The sequence below is a fragment of the Podarcis tiliguerta genome (genome assembly GCF_965153285.1).
Source record: "Podarcis tiliguerta genome assembly, chromosome: 1".
NCBI classification, from domain to species: Eukaryota; Metazoa; Chordata; class Lepidosauria; order Squamata; family Lacertidae; genus Podarcis; species Podarcis tiliguerta.
The window spans coordinates 119613943-119629690 of record NC_139534.1 but is presented as its reverse complement, the minus strand read 5'-3'; the positions used below and the strand labels follow the sequence as shown (position 1 = coordinate 119629690).

Below are 15748 nucleotides of genomic sequence, written 5' to 3'. Positions count from 1 at the left end.
GTCAACCGTACAAACCCACTTGTGAGCACCGTGACCACAAGTAGGACAGACCTGGTTTTAAAGAGGTTGTGCATTCAAATCCAAGCAATATAGGTTTTAGTTCCATTTTTCAGGCAACGAGAATACACACACAAAACCACACACCCTTAAAAAAAATCTAAGTATAATTCCTGGGCACAGCCCAAATGTCACAGTCTTAATCATTAATTTCAGGTTCTAGGCAACGGATTGTCCCTGGGGCGAACCCTGAGGTGTGTCACCTTTCTTCCCACTTTCAGACACGACGCACAACTGCTCACGCTGAATGTGGAGAACAACAACAACAACCACCCTCATCGCGCCCAGCAAGGGCACCTCTGCGCGCCTCCCTGTGCGTAGAGGTCAAACTAAACCCCTGCTCTTCCTGATAGATTTCGGAAGAGCTTTTCTCCATAGCGGAGGTGATGATGACTCACTGAATGCACACATGAAGTAAACAAATAAAAAGTTAGCAGCAGCAAAGTTGGATGCTTGCAAGCCTGCAAAACCCCAAGAGGTGCGAGAGATTTGGAGAGAAGGGGAAGGAAGAGGATCCGCGCGCGCGCATGTGGAAGTTGGGCTCTCCCAACTGTGATGCGCCTGGGAGGGACCACCTGATCCCCTTGGCGGGGGTGGTGGGTGGCACCCATCATGCCACCTGAGCCACCCCTTTCTTTCTTTCTTCCTGCCTCCCTCCGCGTCCTCGCTCGGTCTCCATGGCGCGCGCGCAGCCCGGCCAAGTTCCTTGGAACTTCGCCTCCCTCTGACGCAAACAATCGTCGCGGGGCGCCGGCCTCTCCTCCCTCGCAGCCAATGGGAAGTTGGGGGAGCCCCGGGCGGGGACCAATCACGGGGCGCTGGACGCTTCCCCGGTCCGGACTGACCTTCCCCGGGCCGGAGGGGATAAAAGAGCCTAGAGGAGGCAGCCGAGGTTTGGCTGCTGCTGCTGCTGCTGCGCGGTGCTGCCTCTCCTGCGCTCCGGGAAGGGAAGCGGCGATCCAGCTCTGCGCAAGCAGCGGAGGAGAGCGGGGAGGAGAGCGCAGGCCGCGGAGGAGCTGGCGGAGGGCCGGGCTGAGCTGCGTGTGGTTGCCGAGGGCGGAGAGCAGGAGCGAGAGGCGCAGCTCATTCATTGCAGCAGGAAGCCGGCTCGGCTGCAAGGAGCCGGCAAGCGGCGTCGGCGCCCACGCGCAATTTCCCCGCTCCAAGTCCGAGGCGGCATCATCGCCGGCAGCGGAGGAGAGGTAAGGAGGATTCCGCTCGGGCTTCTTTCCCGTCGAGCAGCCGCTTCCCCTGGGCTCCGAGAGGCGTCCGTCCGTCCACCCACCCGCCAGTGGGGCGGGCGACCCCTTTCTCTGCAAAAGCAGGAGGCGCAAGGGGAGATCTGGGGCGAAGGAGGAGAGAACTGGGGGTGCGGGTGGCGAAGATGGAGATCTGGGAAGAGGAGGGAGGGAGGGAGGGGCGCCTCGAAATGATGCGGGGGAATCGTAGAATTGTCAAGCTGGAAGGGACCTTCAAGGATCAACTAGTCCAGCCCCCCTTCAATGCAGGAATCGCAACGGGAAGCATCCAGGACAGATGGCCGTCCAACCTCTGCTTAAAAACCTCCAAGGAAGAAAGAAGGAGAGTTTGGGGGGCGGGGAGCTGCAGAGCCTGGGGTTGTGAGGAGCTTTCCATTCTGCTCTGAAGCCTTGGCCTCGGAGATCGTTCCCCTAAAAGTAATAAGGTCCTCTTCAGAATGCCATGGGGCAGGAGAGAGAATTTGCCAAGCAAGGAGGGGAGCAGGACTCCAGAGCTTGGAGGTGAGGAGAGGTGGAGGGCCTGGAGAGGGGAGCCTGGGCTTGTGTTGGAAGAAAGGCGAAGGCAGCGAGGAGGAGGTGGCTGGAGAAGGCGGGGAGAGCCTAGATCATGGGGCTGCAGCATCTGGAAAGACAAAGTTGTGGCATTTCATTGGTCTGGAATGGGGAAGGCTGTAGCTCGGTGGCAGAGCATCTGCCTGGCATGCAGAACGTCGCTGGTTCAATCCCCAACATCTTCAGGTATGGCTGAGAGAGACACCCTCCCTGAAACCCTGGAGGTCCACTGCCAGTCAGTGTGGACAGTACTGAGCTAGATGGACCAAGCAGCTGCCTCACACTGAAAGCATTTGGGGCCCCTCAAAATGACCGAACTGGCCAATAGAGAGGGCGCATTGAGTGAGTTTTTGTGGTAAATCTCACAACTCAAACCATGTTCACCTCAGCTGCCAGAATGCAACCAGATTTGGCAGCGGGGTGAGGCTGGCGGTGTGGCAGCTTCATAGTTGGGTGCAGTCGCACACTCAGCTCACTACACACTGTATTTTTGCATCGCTACACTCAGCTGAGGTTCTCAGGGACGCCAGTTTGTTCATGTGAACTGAGGCTCCTGTCACGGGCCTGCCAGCTGATTCGCTGTGACACCTCCTCATAGTTTGTCCATTCCAACCAACGACCGAGGTGACAGTCTCAGTTGTTTCATAGCAAGCTTCTCTGAGCCAGGAAGCAAGTACCTTTCAACTTCTCAGCAAGCGTCAGTATGACAGAAAACTGTGTTTCTGAGTTGGCTGGCAGAGTTCCCTCATCTCAGGGGTATCAATAGGAAGAGAGAGACGCAGCAGTGACAACAGCGTGCTTTGATAATCCTCCTGAGCTGGCTCAAAAGATGCCAGAAAGGAGAATATCCTTCTAAAAAGCAACAACTTTTGCCCAATAAGATGCTTGGGAAACCCATGAGCTCCAAAGCCCGTAAGGCAGCCCTTTTCCAAACTCCAGTGGTCAGTCGAGCCTACCTCACAGGGTTGTTGTTGGGGTTTAAATGAGGAGAACCATGGATATGGCACCTTGAGCTCAATGGACAAAAAGGTGGGATATAAATTCAATAATAAATAAATATATTTTTAAAAGTTGCCTTCCAGGGAGCCTCCCCCACCCCTGCACTCACTCCACAAACTTTGGCATCATCTCCTGCACACACACACACACACACACACACACACAGAGCAATCCAATACAATGGGAGAGCACTGGGTTGTTGTCAAGAGTTGCTACAAGGAAGAAAATCGGAAGTCACATTACTGCATGTGTTACCCTGATTGGGAATCTGGGGGTGCAGAGGGAGCGTAGGGAAGATTTGTAGTTTGCTACCTTTCTGAATTTTAAATCTGCACAAATTCTGGGTTTCGGATGCATGGAGCTAGAGCAGCCCATTGAGGTTCCACGAAGAAAGAGTAGCAAATGAAGCTGCTTTATACCATAGAATTGTAGAGTTGGGATGCCAAGAGTCATCAACCAGTGTGGTATAGTGGTGAAGAGTGGTGGACTCGTAATCTGGTGAACCGGGTTCGCTTCCCCGCTCCTCCACATGCAGCTGCTGGGTGACCTTGGGCTAGTCACACTTCTCTGAAGTCTCTCAGCCCCGCTCACCTCACAGAGTGTTTGTTGTGGGGGAGGAAGGGAAAGGAGATTGTTAGCCGTTTGGAGACTCCTTCGGGTAGTGATAAAGCGGGATATCTTCTTCAAGTCCAAGCTCCTGCTAAGCAGGAATATAAACTGAAGCCTCCACGACAGATGGCCATCCAATCTCTGCTTTAAAAAAACTCCCAAGGAAGGAAGAGTCCAAATTAAAACATTGGTTTATCTAGCTCAGTATTGCTTACACTGGTTCGGAGGCAGACAAGCCAGCTCATCTGTTGTCTACACACTGCCTGGTAGCAGCTCTCTAGCTTTCAGACATTTCCAATCTGACCTGGAGATACTGGGGATTGAACCCAAGACTATTTTGCATGCATGTTCTGCCGCTGAGCCACAGCCCTTCCGCCAATTTGCTTCACCATGTCAAGAACTGTGGTTCTGAAGCTCATATCGTTCTGAGAGCTTCAGTTGTAATGCTCATTCAGTCTTTGACGTGCTGTTTATGCCTCAAGCTTTGAATTTCATAACCTATCTTTTGCCTCTTTGGGGGTCAAAGCAAACTGATCTCCTCCCACTATTTTTCATGCCCATAAATGCCTGCTCAACAGAGTTTGGCTCAATCTAAGGATGTTGCAAGGCATGCTCTTCATTCTGTTATACCAGGAACTTCCAGTCAATGAAGCTGACGTCGGTCACATTTACACACAATACCTTTATAGCACTCTTGGCTTCCCCCAAAGAACTCTGGGAGCTGTAGTTTGTTATGGGTGCTACAATTCCCATAGTTCCCTGGGAAGAAGGATTCACTGTTAAACCATAGAATCATAGAATGATAGAGTTGGAAGAGACCACAAGGGCCATCGAGTCCAACCCCCTGCCAAGCAGGAAACACCATCAGAGCACTCCTGACATACGGCTGTCAAGCCTCTGCTTAAAGACCTCCAAAGAAGGAGACTTCACCACACTCCTTGGCAGCAAATTCCACTGTCGAACAGCTCTTACTGTCAGGAAGTACTTCCTAATGTTTAGGTGGAATCTTCTTTCTTGTAGTTTGGATCCACTCTTATGTTCTAACATTTCTCAACACCTTTCACAAGCTACAGCTCCCCAAATTATGCAGGGGGAGCCATGGTGATTTGAAGTGGTATCACAGTGCTTTAAATGGGTGGTGTGAATGTGACCATAGATAGCTTTGTTAGTTAAATCAAAATGCATGTCCTGTGTCTTTTTTTTTGGGGGGGGGGGGTAATATTCCTTATCCTATCCTAGGAAACCTCAAGGGCAATGGCCCTGAACAGATCTTTGCCTACAAGTTGTTTAGATTCCTGGTGTCCGGTAAAAGCTAACTTTGCCGTTTTCAGTTTCACCTGCCTTAAGGGAAGTTGTTTGCAGTCCGGACCAGATTTAAGCTGCCCTGTTTGTTCAACCAGCTCTTCCCTCCCCGTTTTATTATATTTTTTTAAAAGGGACATGGGGTAGTGGGGGGGGAGGAGAGGAAAGTTAATTGCTAACTGTTGTGCTGAAAATTAGGAGGCACAAGAGGTGAAAGGATGAGGGGAGAAGTGCCCTTGCAGACTTTGCTGGGGGTTTAGGCAATTATTATCTAGAGCTGCTTAAGATTCTGCTGCAGAAAGGAGGACATTGCAGACAGTGGCTAAATCAGCCAGAGGGTTTGGTGGGATGCACAAGTCCTGTGAGCTTCAGATGGAGGGCGGCTTACAAATTTAATAAATAAAATAGCATAAAATTAAAAGTCCATTGTGATGTGGGAGGTGGGAAGGAAGGTTGAGGAGTTAGCAGAGGGAAAGAGAAGGCTCTCAGGACGTCAACATTTAAAAAACCCCTGTAATTATTTAATTTTGAATTGATATCCCACCTTTTTGTCCATTGAGTTCAAGTTGGCATATGCGTGGTTCTCCTCTTTCCTCATTGAACCCCCACAACAACCCTGTGAGGTAGGATAGACTGAGAGCAACTGGCCCAAGGTGGCCAAGTGAAGTTCACAGCTGGGTGGGGACTTGAACCCTCGTCTCCCAGGTTCTAGTCCCGCACTCTAACCACTGTGCCACGTCTACTTAGGATTGCAGCCCCGCCATAGAGTAATGCTTAATTACTTTTATAATTTAGAGCAGGCAAACTCCAGCCCTCCAGATGTTTGGGACTACAATTTCCATCATCCCTGACCAGTGGTCCTGTTAGCTAGGGATGATGGGAATTGTAGTCCCAAACATCTGGAGGGCCGGAGTATGCCTATGCCTGATTTAGAGACTCCATTGCATGGCAGAGCGTTTATGCTAGCTTGTCTAAATGCATTCCCCTCATCTATATTGTTTGGAAGGTTTCAAAAAAATCCTCTCCCAGAACAGATTTTGTTCCTGTAATGAGAAAACACCAGATACAATACACCACGTAATTTTGGGTTGCCCTCTTCTCAACACCTATCAGAGATCTCCTAGTGACTCCCTTACAGCTCAAAATATTGATTTGCAGAGAGTCTGTAATCCGATATTTGTTGAGGGATGATACTCCCGAAACTATCAAGATAGTCTCGTGATACTTAGCCGAGATTTCTAAAGCTAAATCTAAAGTTGCCTGATTTATTCAATGGTGGTTATCTAGTCTTTTTATTGTATGTGTTTGAATTATCAGTGTATTTGGATGACTTTGTATGATTTTACTGTTTTAACTTATGCCAATAAAGGCTAGTTACAACTAAGTTCCAGTTCCACTCTGGGTGGTGCTGGAAGGAACATAAGGAGCTGCCTTTGGTTGTGGCCCTTGGGTCCCTCTAGCTCAATATTGTCTGATCTACTGAGCCAGGTGGACCAGTGGCCTGGCAGCTTTCTATAGTCCCGCGAAGTCACTGGTAAGACTACTTTTGCTCTCAGAAAGCCTTCTTTTGGAGTTGAAGGTGCCTTTGGCTTGGCCATACGGTTTGGGTACTGTACAGGTATTTTGAGAACGCGTGTTTCTGAACTACACAGAGTTGCTTGATGAAAGCACATGGATAATTACCATTACACTCAGTGGGGAGGGGGGACTTAGTGTTAGTTATAATAATTTTTATTTGTATCCCGCCCATCTGCCTCGGCTGCCCCAGCCACTCTGGGCGGCTTACAACAAATATAAAAGCTTAATGAAACATCAAACATTAACAGCTTGCCTATAGAGGGCTGCCTGCAGATGTCTTCTAAAGGTTCTGTCAACACCAACGCTTTGAATTGTGCTTGGAAATGTACTGGGAGCCAGTATAGATCCTTCAGGACCGGTGTTATATGCTCTCGGAGGCCACTCCCAGTCACCAGCCTGGCAGCTACGTTCTGGATTAGTTGTAGTTTCCGAGTCACCTTCAAAAGTAGCCCCACGTAGAGCGCATTGCAGTAGTCCAAGCAGGAGATAACCAGCGCGTGTCATAAGGGCCAAACAACACATTATGGGAGAGTTCTGCGGCTAGAACAGCTGCTTCTCAAAAAAAACCAGATCATAAAAAACTGAGCAGTGTCAATCTCCTGATGTTTTTGTCTTTATTTTATTGCAGCTGGGCGTGGGGGTCTGAATTTGAACAGAACTATAGCACGGGGGAATTAAGGTGTTTTGACACACACACACACACATGATGTTTTCCTGGTCCAAATTGCCCTGCTCCCCAAGCCACAGTTACCTTTGCAAGATTGTGGGGGCTCGAAGTAAAACACACGTTAAATTGGGAATAGCCAAAGCGCCGCATTTCAGGTGTTGTTGGGCTGGCGTTCCCATCATCCATGACCGGTGGCCTTTGTGTGCATGCACAACTTCTGTGTCGAAGAGCACCCTCTGATAAGAATTGTACGATGGGCTCAGAGGGGCGACGTCTGAGTGGGCAGCAGTGTGCTTGTGTGTCCTAATCATTGTGCTTCTTCCTTTCCCAGCATTCTCACCTCTCTTGGGCCTTCATGAAGAAACGGCTTGGTAGACCATTGGGAAGCCACCTTCCTTGACGCGCCACCCCAGCGATGCCCTGGAACATCAAATGGCTGAGCAGCTACAGCAGCCACAGCTCCCAGTCCCAGAAGCAATGCAAGAAGTCCTCCTTTGCCTTCTACCAAGCGGTGAGGGACCAGCTGCCCGTGTGGCTGTTGGAGGACATGAGGCGCATGGAGGCCTTCCACTGGCAGGAAGGGGGCAAAGTCAGCACCTACTCCCCTTCCGAGGCCTTCCTCTACGCCCTGGTGCATAACCACCAGCCTTACGCCCGCTACCTGCTGAGCAACTTCCCTCAGAGCGCCCTGGCTATCCCCAGCCTTCACTTCAGCTGCTGCCATTCCTCCGCTCCTCACTTGGCCATGGCTGTGCGCTACAACCGCGTCCACATCCTTCTGGAGATCCTGAAGGCCATCAGAGACTTCCCGGCGAGCGACCGGGCCAGCTATTTGGACCGCAGAGGGTGCAGCCGAGTGGAAGGAGGCAAGACCGCCCTCCACGTGGCTTGCGAGCTGGTGAGGCCCGAGTGTTTGCTCCTGCTGCTGGGCCACGGGGCCTCACCCTGCCTTGTTGACTGCACGGGGAACACGCCCTTGGACCTCCTCCTGCAGCAGATCTGGGAGAGCCCGGCCTCGAACCTGCGCACCAAGCTGCTTCTCCTGGACTCCCTGTTCCTCTTTGTGCCTCGGGGCTCCCACTGTGCCATGAAGCAGCAGCTGCTGCAGGACTCTGAGCAATGGCAGGACCTGCTGGGGAAGCCCAGGTTCCAGTGGCTGGCGGGCTTAGCGCCTCCCTCCCTCTTTGTGAGTTCCATGCAAGTCTTAATCGGGACCATTACGCCAGATCAGTTCCCAGAGGCGCTGGACGACCTGCCTTTGCCACACTTCCTGAAGCCCTTGGACCTGAAACTGAAGAGTTAAGAACTTTCCCCCCCGGGACGTCCTTCCTTCCTTCGCAGTTCCCGCTTGCGTGATGAAAATAGGGCTCTCGGCTCTGGCGCAGAGAGCCGGTGTGTTTAATATAAAAACTGTGGGAGCGGGAGAAGCATTTGTTTTCATTAGAATTTGTTTTTTTAAAAGTCCCGAATGTGGTGTTGTCTTTTATTTGAATGTGGTGGAATAGCTGCAGAGCGTTTGAGAGGAAATGTTTTGCTTGATGGTGCTGTGCAGATATTAAAAGCAAGCTTTGGCCCTCCAGATGCTGTTGGACTCAATGGCCAAGGGCTACGAGAATTGGAGTCTAGCAGTATTTGGAAGGCTACATGCTCCTCGTGCATGTCTGAAAAGGCAACATAGGTGTTCAGAGCTGAGGCTAGCAGCCTAAATAAATAAATCAGAGCTAGCCAACTTGCTGTCCTCAAGGCTTTGCTGGGCTCCAGCTTCCAATGTCCCTGAATGGTCATGATGGAGTCAGCAATGTAGACGGTACCAAGTAGGCCGTTCCTGCAATGTGAAAATTGGCTGCTGCTGCAAGCCTTCACTTCATATTATACAGTTGTACCTTAGATCCCGAACGCCTTGGTACTCGGACGTTTTGGCTCCTGAACACCGCAAACCCAGAAGTGAGTGTTCCGGTTTGCGAACGTGCTTTGGAACCCGAATGTGCGATGGGGCTTCCTGCAGCCAATCAGAAGCCACGCTTTGGTTTCTGAACATTTTGGAAGTCAAACAGACTTCCGGAACGGATTCCGTTTGACCTCCGAGGTATGACTGTATATCCTTTCTGTGTGATCTAGGCTCCTCTTTTAAGCACAAACACTGGTAACTCACAAAACGGGTCCAAACCTTACGGCGATTTCCCGGAGCGCTCATAAAAGTGATTTGGATAGCACAGTCCCTTTTCCATCCTTATCCTCAGAGAAGAAGGCTGTCCATGGCTATTTGTCATGATGGCAATATTACCTTCAGTTCCAGAGACAACATGCCTCCCAAATACCATGTGCTGGAGATGAGGGGTAGGGAGCGTGCCAGGGGGCACATGCAGTGGGGCTTTGCAAAGGCGTGGGGCTTTTAACCTTTGTCCACACCTCTGGGGAGTGCGTTCCACAGCAATTCTATGGGGTTAGAATATCGTTTTAAACAGACGTGGAACCATGGGGTGCATTCCAGAGAGGGCGAACATGGAGGAATATTTAAATTGCATCAAAACACAGTTGTTAGGTTATTATAAATAACTAATCCACCTGGACGCGGTGGATTAGGGACGCGGGTGGCGCTGTGGGTAAAAGCCTCAGCGCCTAGGGCTTGCCGATCGAAAGGTCGGCGGTTCGAATCCCCGCGGCGGGGTGCGCTCCCGTTGTTCGGTCCCAGCGCCTGCCAACCTAGCAGTTCGAAAGCACCCCCGGGTGCAAGTAGACAAATAGGGACCGCTTACTAGCGGGAAGGTAAACGCCGTTTCCGTGTGCAGCTCTGGCTCGCCAGAGCAGCGATGTCACGCTGGCCACGTGACCCAGAAGTGTCTCCGGACAGCGCTGGCCCCCGTCCTCTTGAGTGAGATGGGCGCACAACCCTAGAGTCTGTCAAGACTGGCCCGTATGGGCAGGGGTACCTTTACCTTTAATCCACCTGGTCCCTGAATGCATTCTTTTATCTCCCCTCCCCCTTTCATATTCCAGTACTTTGCAAAAGATGCCCATTTTAAATTGTTACTTTACCTGCCTTCGGCTGGATGTGAATAACAGCACAGCCCATAGAAAGAGAAAAGCACAGAGGGTTTGGATTGAAGGAAGATGCTTTGTGTAGGCAATTGATCCATATTAGCTCATCTTCCCCAGTTCCGCCTTGAGATGCCAGGTATCACACCTGGGGGGGCCTCTTGCAAGCCAGGCATGTTTCCCGCAACTGACCTGTGAGCAATTCAAATCAGTGGAATCTGAGAAACTGATGCTTTGATCCAGCTGAACATGCTTGCATCTGCCAGGGATAGATAATCAGCAATAGCACTGTTGTGATGTCCCCCTCATTCATGAGTAGCAGCTTGGCAGCATCACTGATATATAGACCAGGGCAATGTGTGCACATTCCCAGCAAAGGAACATCATCTACAGGATTCATTTGCATGTGTGGTTCGTCCCCCATTTATAAAGAGGTGAATGGAAGAGGCGCTAAACGATCCTGCAGTCCTGTGGGTGTTTGCAATGGTTGAGGAGTGGCATATTGGTTAATCTGCCAGCCTGAAATCACTTAACACAGGATAGGATGGAGGGACAGTACCATACCACTTACCACTTCAAGCTTCCCGTCCAGGGGTTTCTGTGCTATTTAACTGAACACCTGCTTCAAAAATGGCAGATGCTTAGACTTACCCTTTAACTAGCTCTACTCCCCCTCCACCACCCCTTTTTTTCTTTTTGCAAAATCAGTATCACCACAGATTTCCCTTTTCCTAGGATGCAGAAAGTGACTAATAAAAGATAAAAGTAAAGGGACCCCTGACCGTTAGGTCCAGTCTCGGACGACTCTGGGGTTGCGGTGCTTATCTCGCTCTATAGGCCGAGGGGGCCGGCGTTTGTCCACAAACAGCTTCTGGGTCATGTGGCCAGCATGACTAAGCCGCTTCTGGCGAACCAGAGCAGCGCATGGAAATGCCGTTTACCTTCCCGCTGGAGCAGTACCTATTTATCAACTTGAACTTTGACATGCTTTCAAACTGCTAGGTTGGCAGGAGCAGGGAACGAGCAACGGGAGCTCACCCCGTCACGGGGATTCAAACTGCTGACCTTCTGATCGGCAAGCCCTAGGCTCTGTGATTCAGACCACAGCGCCAGGGTTGCCATATTTCAAAAAGTAAAAACCAGGGTGTCCCAAAAGTTTTTTGGGGAAAACCCCCCAAAAAACATTTTTAGACAATTGAACTGCCAAAGATCCAGGACAAAGCGCCACCTTTCAGAAATTTCCCCGGACGTCAATTCCGCCTTTGAAATCCTAGTAATGTCCAGACGTATGGCAGCCTTATAAATGAGATGTTGCCGTATCCTGGAAAGAGTTGCAAAAAAATTAATAAATGCATTTTTGACTAATGCAGATGCTGGCCACATTCACACCAGTGCCTTTAAAGCACCTAAGATTGGTTGTTCAACTACTCTGGGAATTGTAGATCTGGGAGGGGAATAAGGGTCTCCCCTAACAGCTCTCAGCAGCACCCTTCTCAAACTGCAGCTCCCAGAATTATTGGGGGGCGGGGGCAGGAATCCTGACTGTTTAAAGTGATCTCAGAGCGCTTTATATGTGCAGTGTTAATGTGGTCGCTGTGGCTTCAGTTACTAAGCCCTCTTGATTCTTAAAATCTACCCTTCCTCCTTTGCTTAACACTCACCTAGAAAAAGAGCTACTGATCTGAAAAGCTTGCTCACTCTTTCATAACAATTTGGTTGGTCACGGAATTCAGAATGTTCCCAAAATAAAAGCGTACCCTTCAGTACCCGCAAGAAAAAAGCACCGATTTTAAACTACCTAATTTCTCTCCTCAGTTTATTTCAGAACCTCCAAGTGTCCCTATTTTCCAGGGACAGTCCTGGATTTACAGAAGCTGTCCCGGTTTCTGATTTGATGCCGGAATGTCCCGCTTTTCCTTAGGGCAGGGGTGCCCAAACTTTTTTCAAAGAGGGCCAGATTGGATGAAGTGAACATGCGTGAGGGCCGACCAAAGTTCTTGAGCTTTTTTCAGGATTGAAGTTGTTGAACCTTTTTTTAAGATTTGACCCCAATCAGTAAACTGCCACAGGAGCCAGATAAAACCGTCCAGGGGGGCGGATTAGGCCCCCCAAAACGGACTTTGTACATGCCTGCCTTAGGGTGTCCCTGTTTTCATCAGAGAAATGTTGGAGGATATGGAGTTATGTGACCCCCGAGCCAAGGAGATAAATAACTACAATTCTTAGAAGACATCTGAAGGCAGCCCTGTATAGGGAAGTGGTTTTTTAAATAAAAAAAAATGTTTTAATATGCTTGTTGCTCAGTCTGTAGAGCATGACACTCTTAATCTCAAGTCATGGGTTCGAGTCTCATGCTGCGCAAAAGATTCCTGCATTGCAGAGGGTTGGACTCTTGGGAGTCGATTCCAACTCTATGGTTCTATGATTCTACTCCCCCGGATCCTTGTTAGGATCCGGAATTCATTAATGCTTTGGAAAGGTGCTGGGACTGCCAAAGGCTTTGAACAAGAGGCCTACTGTTCTGTCACGGAGTATTACCTCACAAGCAGCGATTCTGTTTCCTAACATTTGACAGCATGCCCAAATCGGGCCTTTCATAGGGGTTAGTCACTGTCATCATCACTGTGGCCTTTCTGCAGGGGCTGTTGGCTGAAAAAGAAAGGGAAAAAAGGCAGCTAATGCCCATTATACAGCTGCTGTCATGCTTAATAAAGCTATCTGGGGTTGCTATGTCAACCAAACTAATGGGCACCAAGGCCAGCTTCCAAAAATGGCCGCCACGGAGCAAGAAAGGGAAGGGGAGAAATCCCCTTCGCCTACAAAAGAAAGAGAAATATACTTTTATTTTAGTCAGGATTCATCAAGGGTATATTTCAATCCCGTTTCCAGTCAATTCAGTCCTGGAATATGTGAAGACTATGTGAAGTCAAGGACGAAGAGAGTTACTCTGACCATGTGCAAAGTATCTCTCCTTCATCACTGAGTAATCATTGTCAAAATGCACACACCCACGGCAGACGTTTCCGGCAGTGGCGTAGCGTGGGGGGTGCAGGGGGGGCCGGCCGCACCGGGCGCAACATCTGGGGGTTAGGGTTAGGGGGCGCAAATCCATGGGTTAGGGGGCGCAAATCCACGGGTTAGGGGGTGCAAATCCACAGGTTAGGGGGCGCAAATTACTTGCCTTGCCCCGGGTGCTGACAACCCACGCTATGCCACTGGTTTCCGGTGCTGAGCTGATTGTATATTTGTTTATTTACTTATTTAACAAGATTGATATGCCATTTAATCATCAAAACCTGGAAGCAGTTTATATAAAATATACATTAAAATTACCGATGAAAGAAAAAATGATTTAGCCTAAAAAAAAATATTCCCAAATAAAATACCAGCAATTTTTTAAAAAAACCATACCTTATAAAAGACATACAAAAAGGCCTATGAAATTTACATGTCTGGGGAGGCTTTCTTCAACAAAATTATTTTTTAGCAGGAGCTGGAAGAAGTACAGGGAAGGTGTCTGACTAATCAAGGGGCAACAAATCCCATAAACTGTGAGTCTTTCCCAACCTACCATATATGAGAAAAAAAATGAGAATTGCAATGATAGAACACTGTTCTGTTCCTTGCGTAAAAATGGGAATCATTTTGAAAATCTAGTTTCCAAACGACATGGAAGGAGGTTGGAAGGCAATAAGATCTCTGATTTAATAATAATAATAATAATAATAATAATGGCTTTTAATTGTGTGTTTTGTATGCATAATGTTGCAAACTTCTGTGGTGTTCTTTATGGCTAGCAGTATATACCGTATTTTTCGCTCTATAAGACGCACCAGACCACAAGACGCACCTAGTTTTTGGAGGAAGAAAACAAGAAAAAAAAATATTCTGAATCTCAGAAGCCAGAACAGCAAGAGGGATCGCTGCACAGTGAAAGCAGCAATCTCTCTTGCTGTTCTGGCTTCTGGGATAGCTGCACAGCCTGCATTCGCTCCATAAGATGCACACACATTTCCCCTTACTTTTTAGGAGGGAAAAAGTGAGTCTTATAGAGCAAAAAATACGGTAAATATTAACGATTTCAATAAATAAAAAGCAGGATGGCAAATCCCTTTGCAGACATAACAGAAGATTAATTAAGGAAATCTTGATCCCTCAAGTCTAGTCTCAGGATTGAGGGAGTCAAATGCATTTGAAGAGAACAGGCCAGCCAACATCACAACTAGTTTTGCCTATTATACCGCGTACTTCCCACTACGTATCAGTCAGAGGAAGGTTCTGGAATTGCCGCACAATTGGCCACAAGCAGCCTGCTCCTGGGACACTCTGCAATCGTTTCTACACAGTCTGGGGGTGGCGGCGTTTGACCTTGCCTGGCGGAGAAGTATTCCGCTCAGCTGATTTGAGAAAACAGTTATCTTTCTAGGCCAAGAGGTGTTGCATCACTCGTCCCCTATCACATTCGCAGCCCAAAGGAAAAGGGGGGGGGGGGAGCAGCAAAGCATTGAGATCAAGTGTCAGGCTCAGAGGAGAGGGAGATAGCAGCGTGTAGCTTAGACACGCTTGAACTCGCGGAAATCCCCAAGCTTTATAAACACACTGAGATACTTAGCATTGGAACCCTGCATGATTTTTGTACATGCATTGGGAGAAAAACCCACAACCTTGCCTACGGCGAAAACTATTTTTCCTTCTGCACCTTTTCTTTTAAGCTTGATTCACCTGCTTCCCTGTGATTAGGTAAAGTAAAGGTAAAGGGACCCCTGACCATTAGGTCCAGTCGTGGCCGACTCTGGGGTTGCGGCGCTCATCTCGCTTTATTGGCCGAGGGAGCCAGTGCACAGCTTCCAGGTCATGTGGCCAGCATGACTACGCCGCTTCTGGCGAACCAGAGCAGTGCATGGAAACGCCGTTTACCTTCCCGCCGGAGCGCTACCTATTTATCTACTTGCACTTTGACGTGCTTTAGAACTGCTAGGTTGGCAGGAGCAGGGACCGAGCAACGGGAGCTCACCCCGTCGTGGGGATCCAAACCGCCGACCTTCTGATCAGCAAGTTCTAGGCTCTGTGGTTTAACCCACAGCACCACTCGCGTCCCATGATTAGGTAGTTATCCTTAAAATAAATTTTTTAAAACGGCTTTTATCGACCCGTGGTTTTCTCCCAGGCCCTGACAAAAAGAACTCTCAGCCCAGTTCTCGAAACAGCATCTTGGACGTTTGCATGCGCAAGTGGAAAGAACAGGATATGTGCTGATGCTCCTCTGTTTGCAGGATCTTCGGAGTGGCACAGATGCTGCACAATGGCCACAGCCTCTCTGTTTTCATTGGAAGGGGAAAGAGGAGGTGGAGGGGTGGAAAGGGAGCTTGTGCGATTCCCCAGATGTTCTGCCTTCTAAAGGCCCTCCAAGGATGCCAAAGGTTTTCTGTAGAAACAGCTGTCATACGCTGGCAAGCCACTTATGTCATACCCACACTGTAAATTGCACAGTTGCACTATTTTAGTGTTGTTAGCCACCCTGAGCCCGGCTTCGGCTGGGGAGGGCGGGATATAAATAAAAATTTTAATTTTTTTTATATTTATTATTATTATTATTATTATTATTATTATTATTATTATTATTATTAAATTTAAAGCACGTAGCTTCCTCCTCCCCCCCCCCCGAATCCTGGGAAGTGTAGTTTGGGTT

The 15748-nt window shown here is 49.0% G+C and overlaps 1 protein-coding gene across 2 annotated transcripts; it reads left to right on the top strand.

Moving 5' to 3' along the window:
* Positions 1-218: 218 nt before the first annotated feature.
* Positions 219-8485, top strand: ANKRD9 (ankyrin repeat domain 9). Of its 2 annotated transcripts, none has more exons than XM_083439566.1 (2): positions 219-1259; positions 7355-8485. In XM_083439566.1, the coding sequence occupies exon 2, from the start codon at positions 7439-7441 to the stop codon at positions 8324-8326; it is 888 nt and encodes a 295-aa protein (XP_083295692.1). In that variant the 5' UTR covers positions 219-1259; positions 7355-7438; the 3' UTR covers positions 8327-8485. The 2 variants fall into 2 exon arrangements, with proteins under 2 accessions (XP_083295692.1, XP_083295693.1); XM_083439567.1 differs by lacking the exon at positions 219-1259 and adding an exon at positions 2755-2897.
* Positions 8486-15748: the final 7263 nt, after the last annotated feature.

Bases quoted from the DNA above. Each gene is read 5' to 3' on its own strand.
- ANKRD9 (XM_083439566.1), top strand. From the start codon at position 7,439: ATGCCCTGGAACATCAAATGGCTGAGCAGCTACAGCAGCCACAGCTCC.